This window comes from Monodelphis domestica, chromosome 5, assembly GCF_027887165.1.
Source record: "Monodelphis domestica isolate mMonDom1 chromosome 5, mMonDom1.pri, whole genome shotgun sequence".
Lineage (NCBI taxonomy): Eukaryota > Metazoa > Chordata > Mammalia > Didelphimorphia > Didelphidae > Monodelphis > Monodelphis domestica.
Genome location: NC_077231.1, coordinates 84,882,592 through 84,901,608, shown reverse-complemented (window position 1 = coordinate 84,901,608; position 19,017 = coordinate 84,882,592). Strand labels below are relative to the sequence as shown.

The 19,017-nt window shown below is 35.1% G+C and overlaps 1 protein-coding gene across 3 annotated transcripts in view; it reads right to left on the bottom strand.

The window, feature by feature from the left end:
* Positions 1–19,017, bottom strand: part of SCYL2 (SCY1 like pseudokinase 2) — a 70,412-nt gene that overhangs the window by 18,247 nt on the left and 33,148 nt on the right. For all 3 annotated transcript variants that reach the window (XM_001365125.5, XM_016425739.2, XM_056798694.1), the window contains exons 4-10: positions 6,589–6,733; positions 5,082–5,231; positions 3,857–4,078; positions 3,412–3,528; positions 2,682–2,807; positions 1,513–1,689; positions 976–1,098 (exon numbers count right to left, since the gene is read on the bottom strand). In XM_001365125.5, the coding sequence (XP_001365162.1) occupies positions 976–1,098; positions 1,513–1,689; positions 2,682–2,807; positions 3,412–3,528; positions 3,857–4,078; positions 5,082–5,231; positions 6,589–6,733 (1,060 nt within the window). The remainder of the gene's footprint in view (positions 1–975; positions 1,099–1,512; positions 1,690–2,681; positions 2,808–3,411; positions 3,529–3,856; positions 4,079–5,081; positions 5,232–6,588; positions 6,734–19,017) is intronic.

Below are 19,017 nucleotides of genomic sequence, written 5' to 3'. Positions count from 1 at the left end.
CTAATAGCCAGCTTAAATATGCTTCTTTGCAGATTTTACCTACAACTCCTGTGGCCAAGAAAAAGAAGGTTAATTCCTCTCCCATGGGAGGATTTTCCCAAACCTGAAGACATTTGCCACATCCTGAGTTCCCTCTTCTCGGGCTATCCACACCCCCAGCTTCTTAAACCCATCCTCAAATAACATGAATTTAAGACTCTGTATCATTTTGGGTACCCCAGATGTAGCCTGACTAGGGCAGACAACATAAAAACTTTCCTCATTCTTAAAAGCTATGACTTCCTTAATAGGCCAATTCTTTTTCAGCACTAAATTTTGGCTCAACCTTTATTTTAAATGTTTGCTTCCATGACATTCTAATGCTGCATTTCCTACATATAACTGGAGAAACTGTTCTCATTTTTTTCTTCCAGGTTCTTCAGTGGAGCACCATCAGTCGCATCTCTGACCTTGTACTATTATGCAGGCTTCTTTCAAAATAATGATGCCCCTGTGGCTAACTTACCTGCTTCTCAGAATTGCTTGGGGAAATATTAGAAATGGCAGTATCAATAGCTTTTAAACAGACCAAACAACTTTGAAATTCCAAGATGCTTACTGAGCACAATGTTCTCTGTCCACTTCAAGAGGAAGGTCACACTATTTTGAGCTCTTTCTGAATATTCAGGAAAGCCCACCCTGGCCCCATTTGTGTAAATCTAATATTCCCTTAAAAAAAGTAGCAAAAAAAATAATAATAATAACCTTCTAAATGGAATAAAGCAGATTAACAAGTAAGTTTCCAAAAAAAAAAAAAGTTTCCAACAATCTTTGTTCAAATCTTCAAAGCAAAATATATTTCCCATATTTCTTTTGATTTATGAATCGAGCTTCCTAAATTGTCCCCAGTAATGATAAAAGTTGCAGCTTTGTATAACTTAAAATTTTTTAACCAAAAACCCAAAATCTTATCTTAATATCCATCATCCACCTTACCTGAATTTGAATGGAAGGGGCTTCTAAGGCTCTATAAACCATTGGTAGAACACTGTTCTTTATTTCATCCGCAGGTGTTTTGGTTAGCAGTAAATCCATTTTTTGCAGGAAAATTAACAAAATCTGTTTTTAAAAAAGTAAATCACATGAAAATTATGAAGCCTTATTAAACTATATAATGTAAAGATTCTAAATAATCCAACATATGAAATGTCTTACAAAGAGTCACTCACCATGTTGCTGGCCTGAAGGCATGAAAAGACAAAAAACACAAACCATGCACATGAGTGCCTTTCAGAAAGCAGATCACTGGCATAAGCCCTGTCATGCCCCACAATGCTCTCTGTGCTTAATGGTCATTCAAAAACCTTCTATTTCCTAAATCAGATGGCTCTGCCTTACCACCTTGGTCCAATATTTTCTTTAGTGCATGAAATAACTAGTTCTTCTGAACCCACTGGCTAACCACTCTGATAAGATTGCAGATGAAGCAGTTACCAAAATTATTTTCAAAGCACGAAAACCCTCCAAACACACCTGGATAGGCTCCTGCTGTTTAAAGACGGGGCCGAGTTCTGGCAGAATTAACTTGACATATTCTTCTTTGGTACATTCTTCAGCAATTAGTAGAACATTGGGCAAAACGAAAGGTACCATATCAGGGTTTACAAATTCTGAGGTTAAGCAAGGCAAAATTCTTTGTACTATCACACGCTGCAAAGGAGAAGAATAGTGTAAGAGAAACAAGTGAAAATTCTTTCTATGTCCACCATACAAGATATAAAATTGGAAATTTCTTATACTTCTATTTTAATTTAGTTCCTGATGGCCATGCCCAATGAAGCATTAACTCCTGCAGATCCAACAACACAGGAAAAGCCCTACAGAGTGGGGATCACACTACCTAGGAAAGAGCTGAGATATTCATCAATATAACACAGGGTGCAAAGGAATAAAATCAACTCAAAAAACTTTTCTATTACATAATGGTGAAGGATTATAGACCTCATTAGTAAAGGAATAACAAAATTTTAAGCTAGAAAAAACTTCAGACATCATTTAGTCCAAGTTCTGCATTTTACAAATGAAGAAAATAAGGCTCAGGCAACAGAAGTGGCTTGTCCAGGGCCAAACAGACTCTAAAGAGCAAGACCCAAATCAAACTCCAGCTCCTCTCCTATCATATTCACTGTTCTTCCTAAAAAACATATATATATATGAATATGTTGAAGGTAGTCTCCTCAAGGGCAAGGACTCTAAAATTCAGCAGGTCCTTAATAAATGTCCACCATATAGTATGTGCTTAATAATTGTTTACAAATGACTGATTAAAATGTTTGCTGACTAATGATGACATTAACTTTTATGCCACAAGAGATTTATTCGCTAAAAATTACTGTTTGGTGCACTATGATCCTAATAGCCTAAACAATTCAACTACGTTTTCCAATCCAGCCTAAAGCCTCTTGCTGGTTCAACCAGACCAGTGCCCATTCCCACCTTCATGGTATTTCTCTGACTTCCCTTCCTTTTAAAACACATCTTTAAAACACATTGGTTTAGGGACTGCAGCTAAAACACTTCTTGAGAGGCCTAAGATTAAAAGCCAATGATCTCAGTTTTCTGGGCTAATCATTACGTTAAATCAGCAATCAACTTAAGATTTTTAAACCTAGGTCACAATAGGAAACTGAATGAAAACAAACCTTAGGTAGTTTGGGCAGAACCTTCGGGAGTCCTTTGAAAAACTGTGATTTCTGAAGATTATCTCTTTGGAATAAGGAATCAAAATATTGAAGTGTGACTGCACCAACATCATCAAAGAAGGGAATCTAAACATAAGGGATCACAAAATCTCAGATGAATATGAGATCCTACTGTTGAACTGAATTTTCTCTTTTCAGTAAGGTTAACTACAACTCAGGGAGACTAAATGACTCACCTAAAGCCACAGAGAGGATAACTGTAGAGCTGGAAAAAATAATGAGATTTACCTGATGATCCTATGGCCTGTATCATTACCTCACTTACTGTTCCATTCTCAATATATTTAATGTATTTCAAAGACCAATTGTGATGTTTATCATTTAAGATTTCAATAAATAAATGTGTGTGAAAGACAGCAAGAGAGAAAATAAGACAGAGAGAGCATTTCTACGAGTCTACCAATGTTAGAGTACTAGACTATCTCAAGACAGAATCATGCTAGTTAATCATATAATTCTATTCATTTGAAATATTAGTTTCTTCAGCAAAGTTATATAAATAAATACAGAAAATGTTGACTATATCAGTCAAATAAAGACTACAAAATTCTCCTCAGGTACATAAAAATATAATCCATAATAAAAACTGTTGACTGTATGTACTACTTGGCAAAATCATTGAAAAGATGAAGGTTTCAACTACCCAAGACTATAACTTTGATTTATTTACCTTTGTCATTTGATCTGCATCTGGCCTGACAGTTGGAGTTACATTTAAAAGTAATTTCACATGTTCCCGGACTTCCTCAGGTATGTTCTGAAGAGAACTGGATCCTAGACGACTTAACTAGTGAAAGAACGATTAAATAGTAACTCTGAATAAAAAGAAAACTATAAAAAAAGACAAATTATATTTTTCAAATAACCCCTTTAAGTATCTAAAAAGATATCTAAGACCAAATGAAATGTCTAATTCTACTAAAAAAACTAAGATACCTTTAGACTAGTTAAAAATCACATTTCTCATCCATGCCACTAAAAATGTCAGATTTATAGGCAATTTTAAAATGCAACACTTTAATCTTATTCTATTTTAGGTAGTTGATCTTGAAAATAATTTAGAAACTGAAATTTGAGGGCTACTTAAAACAAATATTTGTAGACAGAAAAAATACCTGATCCAATTGCCTACTGAAGCTCTTATATATATCTTGCTTGTTGACTTCAAAGATAGGCTTTCCTTTATTAAATACAGCATAAAAAACAGCTCCTAAAGAGTACATATCACTTGCTGTCTCACAGCTCACAGAAAGTATGTATTCAGGAGCCAAATATTCAGGATTTGGCAGGCATAATGATGGTAAATTTGGATCCCATTCTTTACAAGGAAACTTAGGCTACAAAAAAGTGGGAGGAGAAAGAGAGAAAAGTATAGTTATTAAAAAATTTAAGTGAAAATTAAATTAAGCTTAAACACCAACTTTTTCCCAAATTTACAAACAACCATGCAGTGTTGGGAAGAAAAAAAAATCTTGGGTCCAAACTAAACAATTAGTAAAATTAAGCCAGGGAACAAAAGAATTTTGACAACATTCTTGAGGCCAACGAAATTATTTCCAAAAGGCAGATTTGTAACTTATGTTATTATCAAGAGTAAGGATTATAATAAATATTTTCTGGCAAGTGCTATTAAGTTTCAAAGAGAAGAAAACACAAAATTTGCAGATATGTATATATTACATGTAATATGCATAACATAGTCAAAACATTTTTGGGAGGTTTTATTTTTAAAAGTTCATTATTATATGAATTTAAGTACAGTATAAATAAAATTATGTTTATAATAACCTACTCACAGCAAAAAATTATAATTCTGTAATCCAAACCATCAGTTTTATAATATTTATAATACTTGTTTTCCAAAGTTAACATTAGAAGTAATTACTACTGAACTCTATAACTTTTCTATATAAGTAACAGACTTGTCAGACTTGTACATCACAATGAGAAGTAGTCGTGTGTGGTAGACAGGCTTAGAAACTGAAAGCTGAATAAGTATGTTAATTTGATACCAGTTGTGTGACTAAGGGCCAGTCATTTACCCTTCCTTAGTCTTAATAACATCATCTGTAAAATGGGGCTAGTAAGAGCCAGAGAACCTACTACTCAGGGCTGTGGTAAGGCTAAAAGGAGATAATGCTGGGAGGGGGGAGTGGCCTAGCTAAAACACTACAGGATGTCAGTCACCATTTTCTGAAAACAGATTCTGCAACATAAGTACTTTCAGTACTGCTTACACATATTATTTCTCTGAAAAGTTTCCAAAGGAAATTTCCTATAAACCATTTCAAATAGATTAAGGCATTATTTTGTGTTTTACAGAGGAAAAAAAATCATTACCTCTTGTTCAGAAGGATTGGTTGATGGTATACAAAAATCAAAGCCCATTATTTTCCAGGCTCCTGTTTTATTCAATATGATATTTTCTGGAGTCAGGTTTCCATGAACCATTTTCACGCTGCTATGTAAAAATGACAATCCTTCAGAAACCTGTAAATGAAGAAAAGCTCATTTCTTGCTAATAATACTTAAATTAAAATAAGGGGGTTTTTTAAGTGAAATTTGATACTTTTATTAAAATTTGATATCACTTCCCAACTCTTTAACTCCCTATATTTAAAAGAAAAAACTGTACTAGCCACTCTTCAGAGATTAAACAATCAAGTTGCATTTATAAAGAGAAAAAGAAAATTTTCTAGTGTACTTTGTAACTTCCTCCAAAGTTTCATTACTTAAATTCGATTAAAAGTTTATGACATCCTACATGGAATCTAACAATCTTGGACATATTTATCTTTCAAACATTCACTATAACACAAATTAATTTTATCCTAATTCTACAGTATATACAGCATCTTTTATATTTTTGTCCAAGATTACCATTAAATTTTTGAAAAACTAATAAAAATGGTTGGTCTATTTTGCCTAATGTTAAAATGAAACTTAAGCTCTTTTTTCCACCTCAATTCTATTTTTATCAACTTAACTATTTGCATTGCAGAAATATAAAGGTAACAAAAATTACATTTTTAAAAATAGCATTTGATATATTCTTCCAGTATCTCGGGTAAACATAGATTATGATGTTTAATTTTTCTTAGTTAAGACACACAAATTACATGAAAACCATTTTCAAAGACTTTTAACAAGCTCCTAAACTAAAATACTGGAGCAACTAAAGTGAAGATCTTAATAAATAATAATCTTAATAAAGATTATTGCTCAAAGGTAAGCTATGACTTATGAAAATGATAATATTACCTAAGGTAATGTGCTTATTTAATATGCTACCAAAGTACTAAAGGATTACTTCATAGAGCCATAAAAAATAGCAAAACTTATATGAAAGACCCTATTGTACATATTACTTCCACAGAACTTATGCAATTTTTTAACACTTTAATGAAGAATACAAAGGAATATCTATAAGAAGTATAAAGCATCCTACAAATGTTCAGGTATAAAAGCTTAACCAAGGTAAGGATGAAATTTAAGAGTTATAATAAAGAATATATTGGGGGGGGGGGGGCAGCTGGGTGGCTCAGTGGATTGAGAGCGAGGCCCAGAGACAGGTGAGTGGGGGGAGGGGGGGTCCTAGCTTCAAATCTGGCCTCGGGCACTTCCTAGCTGTGTGGCCCTGGGCAAGTCACTTGACCCCTATTGCCTAGCCCTTACCACTCTTCTGTCTTAGAACCAATACACAATATTGATTCTAAGATAGGAAGATAAGAGCTTAAAGAAAAAAAGAAATATTACGAGAAATACACATAAATTAAGTCTTAGCTGAAAATATTGTTTTAAAAGTTAGTTTTTGCTTTTAAAAAATCCAGCAGAGATACAAACATACCTGAAGCAACCCGTATTTTGTTTCTACATCATAAAGTTTATAATCCTTAATGTCAGGAGACACAGTAGAAGGCAGATTTTCCCAGTTCCCAAGAACATTGGCTAAACTTGCACATACTGGTTCTGTACAAAATGCCAGGCAATCTCTATAAAAGACAAAGAATTATACTCACTGTAACAATTTTCCATGTTTTTCAATTTTCATAAAATATATATCAAGTATAATGGAGATTCTCATTCAATTCTTACATGATGAAAAAGAATATGCCAAATATTAGATAAATATAGGAAGATGATCCTTTAAGCCAGTATAATAATGTCACAAAGAAAAACAGTGAGGGAACAAAATTGTGAATCAAATAGGATGGAACGAACTAATATGGAATATGATCTCGAGACCCAGTAAACTGTTCATTAAAATCAATAATTACAGTCATATAACAAATTGTAAAATAACATATTAAGTCCAAAGCCTTTAGAACATACAAAGTAAGTTTATCTGAGGTTTACTACTCAGTGAGTGACCTGCTGGTTATCTGATGGAAGCTATTCAACAAATACAAAGCATCACCCACATTCTAGAATAATGGCTTCCTGCAAGGTGTCTTTCAACGTTTTTATACATCAGAGAGAACTTCAATAATTGAAGACTTATGTGAATGAAGATACTACTTCCACTTAGATCTACCTTTAAGCCCATGTAGTTAAAACATGTTTGGGGGAAGGGGGTATAGATCCTTTAATACATTAAAAGATCAGAATGCCAATGATGACACCCAAATTAGGTTCACTAAAAATTCTAAGTAATAAAAAAAATCTAGGCTACAAAGAAAAAAGAAATCCCCTTCCAATGTTCCAGAGCAGTAAAAAAGGCAAGAGAGGAAAAGTATTTGTGCCTGCAGAAGGAAAGAGAAGACTAGAGCACAGGAAGTAGAGTAGAGCTGGGTAAGGTTCTAAGACATGCATTAAAAAGGATGTCCCAAACACCTGACACTACACAAGGCATGGCAGGAGTGTCTGCTTTCCTTCATGGCAGCTCAAATACGAAGGATGTTATGGGAGTGATTCTTCAGCAACTTCTCCCTAAGCCTAACTGGTGTCTCCCTGACCCCAAAATAACACAGGTTAGGAAAACCAAACGACACTTAAGATGGAGGTCTCACATGGCTTAATTCTTTTTGGGGGGGTAATGATTTTGTTTTTGTTTTTATTAAGTACTTAACAATTACATATTTTAAAAATCAAACATCCATTTTTAAAATTTTGAGTTCTAAAGTCTCTCTCCCTCACTCTCCCTCCCCCCCTTGAGAAGTTACGCAATTTGATACTGATTATATATATATGTATTAAGTTATACAAATACTTTCATATTGGCTACATAGCAAGAAAAATAAAGTTAAAAAGTATGCTTCAATCTGAACTCAGAGTTTATCAGTTCCCTGTCTGGAGGCACTTTTTCCATTATGGGTCCTTTAGAGTTGTCTTAGATCACTATCTTGATCAGAGTAGCTAAGTCTTTCATAATACACCTAATTACCTTAATGTTACCTTTTCAAAAATTTCAATGTAGCTATTGTGTTAAAATATAAATGGAAAAACTAAAAAATGTAGACTGACATAGCTAATCTTATAGCAAATGTTTTTAACTACCTTTTTATCCTCCAGAATAAAAAGTCAGAAAAGTATTATTTTAGTCATTTAAATGTACATATTTTAAAGTCTTCACAAGGAAAGTATTTCCCCCATAAAATGATTCAGATTTTTCAAGATGTATAGTAAATTCTGACTTTCAAGTTTGCCTCTTTAGATATTTCTCCCTAACGCTACTGATCATGGAAATGCAAATTTAAAAAAGAGAAAAATGATCAATTTTGGAGGGCATATGGGAAAACTGGGACCCTAATGTACTATTGGTGAAGTTGCAAACTGATTCAATCATTCTGGAAAGCAATTTGGAACTATGCCCAAAGGGCAACAATACTACTACTAGGTCTGTATTTCGAAGAGACCAAAAAGAAAGGGAAAGAACCTATTTGTACAAAAATGTTTATAGCAGCTCTTTTTGTGGTAGCAAAGAACTAGAAATTGAGGGGATATCTATCAATTGGGAAATGGCTAAATAAATTGTGGAATATGATTGCAATGGAATACTACAATGCTTTAAGAAATGATAAGCAGTATCGGCTCTGGGGGGAGGGAAAGAAAATGAATTGTGCAAACATAGAAAAATACTTTAAAAAAATAAATAAAAAATTTTTAAAAGAAATTATAAGCAATATGCTTTTAGAAAAACCTGGAAAGACTTACATGAACTGATATAATGTGCAGTGAGCAGAACAAGAAAAACAGTGTACACACAATAAGAGCAATATTGTATAATGATAAACTATGAATGACTTCGCTATTCTCAGCAATATAACAACCTAAGATGATTCCAAAGAACACATGACAAAAAATGCTAATTGGGAAATGGCTGAATAAACTGTGGCATATGATTATGATGGAATACTATTGTGCTAATGATTTCAGGAAAAGCTGGACTGACAGCTCACTTTATAGATGAGAAAACTGAAGCAAAGAGGGTTAGGTAGCTTGCCCAGGGTCATACAGTGGATGTCTATGGTCAGATTTGACTTCAGGAGGAGTCTTTCTGACTTCAGACTTGGTGCTCCAAACATTATAGCATTACATATAATTATTTATATATATATATATTTTTATTTATATATGTATATGATCACATATAATTATAGCACCTAAATGACTAAATAAATATTACTATGTAATATGTGTAATATGTTTTCACTTTGGGGTTGTGATTTTATGAGTATTCTCTCACAACAATAACCAACATGAAAGTATATTTTGCATAATTATACATGTATAACTCAGATCAAATTGCTTACCACATCAAGGAAGAGAGAAGGAAGGAAAGGAAAGAATTTGAGATTCAAAATTTTGGAAAATGAAATGTTAAAAATTATTATTGCGTATAATTGGAAAGGAAAAAGTGAAATATTATATACATTTTCCCCACTAGCTTTTTGTCTAATTGTAACTATATAAATTAATCCAAGTTCAAGCTAATAACAAAATTGTTAGAATTAGAGGAAATATGTAAATTTTCATTTCAAAGAAAAGAAGGGTTATAAAACACATTTAAAATTTGTATTTAAGTTCACAGTATTATTTCAACTGAGCAAAACACTTATGAACTTAGCATATACTTTAGCTCTATCATTTAACTAGAGTCCACCAAGTCCAATCCTTCTACAGGCAACCCTGCTCCCATCCCATCTTGTTTTCTACTACACACTGCCTCCTACTATGTATCCTTCCTCCTCACAGTCTCTCATCTTCAAGTTCTTCCTTTCTACTGCTTCCTTCTCATTGTCTATAAACACTCCTGCCCTCCTCAAAAAAAAATTTTTTTTTTTTCAATAGAATCTACAAATTCTTGTAACCATTAGTTCAATTCTGCTTCTCTACTTTGCTAAACTCCTTGAAAAAGCCATCTGCATTTATGGCAATCTAACTTCTGACCTCATCACTTAACTAAAACTGCTCTTTCCAAAGTAACCAAGATTCTTCTGAATGCCAAATCCAATGGCCTTTTTCCAATCCTCTTTCTTCTTGGCCTTTCTGTAACATCTAACTCTTCTTACCACCCTCTCTTTCTGTATATTTTCTCCTCTCTGTTTCCTTTCAACTATCTCATGCCTAGTAACTAGAGGTATGCCCACAAACAGTTCTGGAATCCCTACTCTTTTCTCTCTCCTAAAGACCATATCAGCCAACCTTTCATGTCTATGCAGACGACTCCCTGATCTAATATCCAGCCCTGGTCCCTTCTCCTGAGCTACAGACCACATTACCAATTGCCTACTGATCATCTTGAACTGGATTTACCACAATTACTTCAAGTAAACCCAATTTATTCAAAACATAACTCATTGAAATGCAAATCAAAACAACTCTGACATACCACCTCACACCTAGCAGATTGGCCAATATGACAGTAAAGGAAAATAATAAATGTTGGAGGGGGTGTGGCAAAATTGGGACACTACTGCATTGCTAGTAGAGTTCCAAATTGAATACAACCATTCTGTAAGACAATTATGGAATTATGAATTAATATGGAATTGGAATTATGACCAAAGGGCTTTAAAAGGTTGCATACCCTTTGAACCAGCTATACCACTATTGGTTTGTACCCCAAAGAGATAAAAAATATTTGTACAAAATATTTATAGTTGTGCTTTTTGTGGTGTCAAAACATTAGAAAATGAGGTGGGGGGGCCCTTGATGGTGATGGAATACTATTGTGTCATAAGTAATGATGAACTGTTTAATTTCCATGAACTGGAAAGACCTCCATGAACTGATGCAGAGTGAAATAAGCAGAACCAGGAGAACTTTGTACACAGAAATTGAAACACTGTCAGACAATCAAATGGAATAGACTCTGTTACTAACAACAATGCAATGATCAAGAACAATTCTGTGAAACTTATGAAAAAAAATGCTATCCACATCAAGAATAAGAAATATATAAAATTATCCTTTACAGTAGAAACACAGAAGAAAAACATGATTTATCACTTGGTTATATGGGTATATGACTTGGGCTTATGGTTTTTAAAAGATTACTCTATTACAAATATGAATAATATGGAAATGGGCTTTGAGTAATAAGACATGTATAAACCAGTGGAACTGCTTGTCAATTCTGGGAGGGGGGAGGAGGGGAGGGAAAATCATGAATTATATAACCATGGAAAAATATTCTAAAAAATAAATAATTTTTTTTGGGGGGTGGACATAACTCATTCTCTTTCCCCCCAAAGATACCTCTCCAATTTTTTTTTTATTTTCAAGGAAATCATCATCCTTCCAGTTGCCCTATATTTGAAACCTCAAATCCTTTTCCACTCACATCACATATTCAATCAATTGCCAAATATCTTTTCTATCTCCACATCTTCTCTTTTAGTTGGACCCTCCTTACTATTCATATAACCATCCATTTATTATTATTATTAATTCTCATCTGGACTCCTGTTATATAGCCTCCTAACTGGATTCTCTGATCACCCAGATCTTTAAATCTCTTCACATCCTGATTCATTCCTCTCTTTTCAGTCTCTCATTACTCCCTTTCACTCATATTTTATGATACAAAGGCCTACCTGGTGTTTTGCACAGAGAATGGCCCACATGCATATAAAGGATTCCTTCCATATAAAGGGCCACAATTTTCATGAGTCCCTTTCTCTGCCTCCCAAATGCAACTTCTTCCTAAAGAACCATGATTCATTTCATACATATACTGTATACACCATCATATGCTCAGGTTGTCTCCCCAAACAAATCTAAGGTTTTGGAGGGTCTGTATCCTCAGCAGCTTAGCATAATCACTGGCATAGTTAGGACTTAAATGCCTTTTTGATTACCATAAAGCAGCCTTGTACTACTGTGTGTTATAAAATAAGAAGAGTCTGGATGCCAATATTTAAATCTTTCTCTTTTTAAAACTGTTTATACAAAAGATTTTAAAGGAATAAATATGGTATTTACTCTACTATGGGTTAAGTTCCCTTTATTCTAATCTATTTCTCAAGGCATTCCTCCCCACACTTCAGTACATTTCACTTCCATTGAGACAGAGGTGAAAGGCAGCTGAAGATGGCCTTCTCTGTTGTCAAAACTATCTATGTCAGGACTGTGTTCAGAGGAGATTTCTGGGGACCCAGACACTAGCAAAGCCCTGGGAGACAGTATTGCCTCAACCCACAGAAAGCTCTTGTCTGGACAATGGTTTCTGTCCATTCTTGTTCAAACATCATCACACATCACCCCTCTTGTATGTTTTAGTGTGGGAGGGGGAGAACTAAACATACTTTCACTCACTTTCAGTCATCTTTCTCTCCACTTCAGCATCCTTTATTCCCTTCTCCTCCCCCCTCAACTATTATAATAATAACAGAAGTAAACTAGCAGCACAATTTTCAAGCAAGGGAAGTTGCTTCTTCCTCCTTCACATCTTTACATGTCTGGCAAAGATAGGTCCTGAATGCTCTTATTCCAGTGGAAAATGTGTTTCCTTTTAATTGCTTCAATTATGACTTCTCTGTTGATTATTCCCAGATCTATATCATCAGGCTTGAATTGTTGCTTGTCTCATCATCCCCTCATACTCAGCCATCTCAAAATAAGAACACTACCTCTCCATCTTATCCCCCAAGTACCATTCCTTCAACTGTCTAAACAAGAAACCTGGCCATCTTGACTACCTATTCTTCATCCATTTACACTAACTAGACCAGTGTTGTTGAACATTTAGAGATTGTGTGTCCAAACTGCACCTTCAAGTAGCCTATGAGCCCTCACATTACCTCAGAAGAGAAAGAGGAAGTGCTCATATTGGTCTGATGGACAGAAAGATGTGGCATACAAAAATGTCCTAAGGCATAGTAGAAAGGGGGTACGAAGCAGTCCCCTCCATGCCACTGGGACGTGCATGCCATATCTTTGCCAACATGGCACTAGATATTCACTGAGGCACAGCAAGAGGATAAAAAGAGCAAAACATAGTCTCTGTCTTGGAAGAAACTAAGAACTGTGCTGATCAGGATAAACACCAATAATACAAGGGAATAGCAAGGTATTACATGAGTGAAAGAGAAAAGAGGAATTCTGAGAAAGGACAATGCCAAAAGCTAGAATTATTAAAGATGGTGGCTTGCTTCACAGAGGAGACAACTTAAGCTGGGTCTATCCTTCTTTCAAGAAAGACAAGATCTGGAGAAAATGAAGTCATTTTAGCCTCAGGAAACAGCTTGAGCAAAGACACCAAGGTAGAAATTCCCATGGCATGTCTGGGAAAAGATAAGCTATGACCAAATAAGAGTAAAAAATGCATTGATGTCAAAAAAGTTAGGAGGACTTTGGGCCAAGATGTTTGCCTGAACACTGAGAGATAGCTCTTCTCCTATACTCTTACACCATTAAAAAACTAAAAATAATACCAGATTGAATAAAGATGAAGAAATCCAATAAGGAACTACAAAATAGGATTCATCCACCCCTAAATTACAGCCAGAAGCTGACAAGCAATAAAAAAAGGAGTGTTGCCAGCACTCTGAGAGACCATTCTCAGGCAAAAGGGCAGGCAGTATTTCAGTGCATGATCCAGAGATCAGTCAAGGACACATGTATCTCCTTAGGCTCTGTATTCAGAGGCAAAAGGAGAAGACTGAGTCATGAAAATCTCAGCCTTCAAGAAATCCACAGAATGGAACATAGAAGCAGCTAGACATCTGCAAGATCTTCCTGCCTTCTCTCTCTGATTATTGCAACCTACCTTCCACAAAAGAGAAGGCAGGGAGAAAAGGAACAATACATACATAGTTAAGTATAGTATAAGGTAAAATGTACAACAAAGAGTCTTAAAAACTAAAGGATATCAGGGAAGAGTTGACAAATAAGGTAGCACACAAGTAGAGATTTACAGAGATTGAAGTAAGGCATTTTGGATGGTTTCTGAAAACAGGAAAGAAACAATGTCAAATCTGGAGAACATGTAGGCAGTAGCCAGTTTGACTGGAACAGAAAGGGCAGGAATAGGAAAGTAGACAAGTAGACATCTATAAATGTTAAAATGAATTTGTATTTTACCACTGAAGCTTCTAGTAAATGGAGAATAATAGTTTTACCCATACTTTAGGATTAGTAGTTTACCTGCTATGTGAAGGATGGATTTGAAAATGGAAAGAATGGAAGTTGGGAGTCCAAATAGGAGACTAAAGGAGTAATCTAATGAAAAACTGATGAGAACCTTGTATTCCCCAAGAGAGTGCAAGATCCTTAAAGCCAAGGGGTGTTCACTTTTCTTTGTATCCTCAGCACCTTAAACACTTAATATCTTTTCACTGACTGAAACTCATCTATCTATTTAGTGCCATACCCATGGAACTTCCAAAAATTTTTTTTACTGATTTAGAAAAAACCATAACAAAGTTCATTTGGAAGAACAAAAGATCAAGGATATCCAGGGAAATAATGAAAAAAAATACAAAGGAAGGGGGTCTTGCAGTCCCAGATCTCAGACTATATTATAAAGCAGCGGTCATCAAAACAATTTGGTACTGGTTAAGAGACAGAAAGGAGGATCAGTGGAATAGACTGGGGGCAAGCAACCTCAGCAAGACAGTATATGACAAACCCAAAGACCCCAGCTTTTGGGACAAAAATCCACTATTTCATAAAAACTGCTGGGAAAATTGGAGGACAGTGTGGGAAAAATTAGGTTTAGATCAACACCTCACACCCTACACCAAGATAAATTCAAAATGGATGAATGACTTGAACATAAAGAAGGAAACTATAAGAAAATTAGGCGAACACAGAATAGTATACATGTCAGACCTTTGGGAAGGGAAAAACTTCAAAACCAAGCAAGAATTAGAAAGAGTTACAAAATGCAAAATAAATAATCTGGATTACATCAAATTAAAAAGTTTTTGTACAAACAAAACAAATGTAACCAAAATCAGAAGAATAGCAACAAATTGGGAAACAATCTTCATAAAAACCTCTGACAAAGGTTTAATTACTCAAATTTATAAAGAACTAAATCAATTGTACAAAAAATCAAGCCATTCTCCAATTGACAAATGGGCAAGGGACATGAACAGGCAGTTCGCAGCCAAAGAAATCAAAACTATTAATAAGCACATGAAGAAGTGTTCTAAATCTCTTATAATCAGAGAGATGCAAATCAAAACAACTCTGAGGTATTACCTCACACCTAGCAGATTGGCTAACATGACAGCAGCTATGGAAAGTAATGAATGCTGGAGGGGATGTGGCAAAGTGGGGACACTAATTCATTGCTGGTGGAGTTGTGAATTGATCCAGCCATTCTGGAGGGCAATTTGCAACTATGCCCAAAGGGCGATAAAAGAATGTCTACCCTTTGATCCAGCTATAGCACTGCTGGGTTTGTACCCCAAAGAGATAATAAGGAAAAAAACTTGTACAAGAATATTCATAGCTGCACTCTATGTGGTGGCCAACAATTGGAAAACGAGGGGATGCCCGTCAATTGGGGAATGGCTGAACAAATTGTGGTATATGTTGGTGATGGAATACTATTGTGCTAAAAGGAATAATAAAGTAGAGGAATTCCATGGAGACTGGAACAACCTCCAGGAAGTGATGCAGAGCAAAAGGAGCAGAACCAGGAAAACATTGTACACAGAGACTGATACATTGTGGTACAATCGAAGGTGATGGACTTCTCCATTAGGGTCAATGCAATGTCCCTGAACAATCTGCAGGGATCTAAAAAATACTATCCACAAGCAGAGGATAAACTGTGGGAGTAAAAACACCGATGAAAAGCAACTGCTTGACTACAGGGTTGGAGGAGATAAGACTGAGGAGAGACTCTAAATGAACACTATAATGCAAATTCCAACAACAGGGAAATGGGTTCGAGTCAAGAACACATGTGATAACCAGTGGAATCATGCGTCGGCTATGGGAAAGGTGGGGGGGGGGGGGGGGGAGAAAATGATCTTTGTTTCCAGTGAATAATGTATGGAAATGACCAAATAAAATAATGTTTAAAATTAAAAAAAAAGAAAATGATATGGGATGAAAAAGAGGTAAGAGTCTCTTATGACTCTGAAGTTACAAATCTGGTAGATCGGAAGAGTGGTGGTGCTCACAAAAGAAAAAAAAATTAAATCAATAAGTAAAGTTAGTGGAAATTCTATTTTGGACAATTAAGAGAACACTAGTAACTTGGAAAATTAAAGACAACACTGAGACCACTGGAGAAAACCACTGCATTCATTTAGTATGGTTAGAAGTCAGACTACCAAGTGTTGACTTTGAAAATAAAAACAACAAAGAGGTAACCTTGACCAATGTAATGACCAACTACAATTCCAAAGGATGGAGGATAAAGTGTGCTACCATTTCCCAACAGAGGAGACAGACTCAAAAAGGTACAAGAGACATAAATTTTTGGACATAGTTAATGTAGGAATTTGTTTTCCTTAACAACAGACAACTGTTAAAAAAGATTTCTCTAATGGGGGAAGGGAGATGGAATAGAAAGGATAATACTAATAGGGTTACCCAAAATAAGAAAGGAAAAGAAAGAAGGGAGGGTCACAGAAACATTTTTTATTTTTACTACACAGAAGAGAAGGTCAAAAGAAAATGGATAAGGATAGCTTTGAAAATTTATGTTGAATTTAATATAATTTAAAGAAAGAATGAATTGTATTTTCAAAGAAAATAGAAATTCAGAATTTCAGATGCAACCCTATTTTTATGCTCTATTTTATACATAAAAATGTTCCTTTTATCTAGTTTTTATTAAGAATAATCTTTTAAATACATAGAAGAGAACAGATGCTGTGTTCAGAAGGAGACACAGACAACAAATTACTATGTTACTGCGTTTTAATATATACTTTTAAAAAGCTATAAAAGAGGTCTATGGTGTCCCCTTTAATCCTTTTTTCTGTTCTAAGAGGACTTGTTTATGTTACTTGAAGTTTGTAAAAATCATAATGGAAAGTACAATTTAAATAGTGTTGAGAACCGAGTACATGGTAAGGAAATGGAGGAACTGAGTTTAAACAAGTCTTTCTAGGAGTTTGGCAGTGAAAGGGAAGAAAGATCCAGAAAGGAAGCTTAAAGGTGATGGAAGATCAAGTGAAGATATTTTAAAAACGGAGTAGATTAGCAGTGTAATTTTAGACACTGGATAAAGCAATAGTACTATGCAAAGAACCTGAAGGCAAGAAGGAAAGGAGATAATTAGTGATCCAAGCTCATAGAAGATGCCAGAGAGGACTAAATGAAGGAAAGAAGCAAATGGGTTTGCCTCAGCAAGCAAAGAGCCTCAAAAATAGGTATTAAAGATTAGAGGTTTTCAGGTACAGAGAAGAGATGAGAGTTCACAAGGTATGACCTGGACTTCCTCAGGAAAGTACAGGGGTGAGGGGAAGCAGGAACAATTCCTGACAGAAAAAAAGTCATGGAAAGCACTACTGGGTTTGTACCCCAAAGAGATAATAAGGAAAAAGACATGTACAAGAATATTCATAGCTGCGCTCTTTGTGGTGGCCAAAAATTGGAAAATGAGAGGATGCCCTTCAACTGGGGAATGGCTGAACAAATTGTGGTATCTGTTGGTGATGGAATACTATTGTGCTCAAAGGAATAATAAAGTGGAGGAATTCCATGGGAACTGGAACAACCTCCAGGAAGTGATGCAGAGTGAAAGGAGCAGAACCAGGAGAACATTGTACACAGAGACTGATACACTGTGGTACAATCAAATGTAACAGACTTCTCCATTAGTGGCAATGCAGTGATCCTGAACAACCCAGAGGTATCTAAGAGAAAGAATGCTATCCACATCCAGAGGAAAAACTGTGGGAGTAGAAACACAGAAGAAAAACAACTGCTTGATTACATGGGTCGAGGGGCATATATGACTGGGGATTTAGACCCTAAATGAACATCCTAGTGTAAACATCAACAGCATGGAAATAGGTTCTGATCAAGGACACATGTAATACCCATTGGAATTGCGCGTTGGCTACAGGAAGGGGGGGAGGGGGAAAGAATAGAATATGATTTTTGTAACCAAGGAATAATGTTTGAAATTGACCAAATAAAATTTAAAAAAAATAAAAAATAAAATAAAATAAAATAGAAAAAGACATGGAAAAAACTGAAGCAGTTTGAGAAATAAAAAAAGGTTTAGAACAGCTTCAGAAGGGAGCAAAATAGTCTATCAAGGAAGATCAATAGGTACTCCTGGGTAGAAATGACCCTCTACTGGGCTCATTTATTAAAGTGCTGTGACTTCCTCCAATGGTGATCTTGTAGAAGGGCTTAGATCTCAGTAAAAATTATATCAACTGCTGAAAAGGAGAGCATGGGAGTAAGATTAGAAATTTAAGGAGTATGAAAAACATTTGCATTTATCAAAGAAAGTGACAGGGTGTGAACCAGGGATAAATGAATGGAGAGCAGAACAGATGAGAATCCAACTGAGACTATCATAAGTTTGTAGCAGAGTAGAGCTTTATAACTTTCTGGAGCAAAGGACTGTAATCTTCTTTGTGTCACAGACCCCTTGAAAGACCCTCTCCATTCTATGTATTCCTCTGGCCCTGAGAACTACAAAATCTGGTACTTAAGTATATAATGTCATAAGAGTTTTTTAGCAGTTGTATGTTATCTCCCCTCTTTTAATTTACTTAAGGGAAAGGACTGTCATATAACTTCTGTATAATCCATATTGCCTAAAAACAATACCAATAATAAAGCAGGCTCTCAATAGCTTATCCACTGAAAGTATGAAGAAAAGCCTTTGCTGACAAAGATTCTTCCT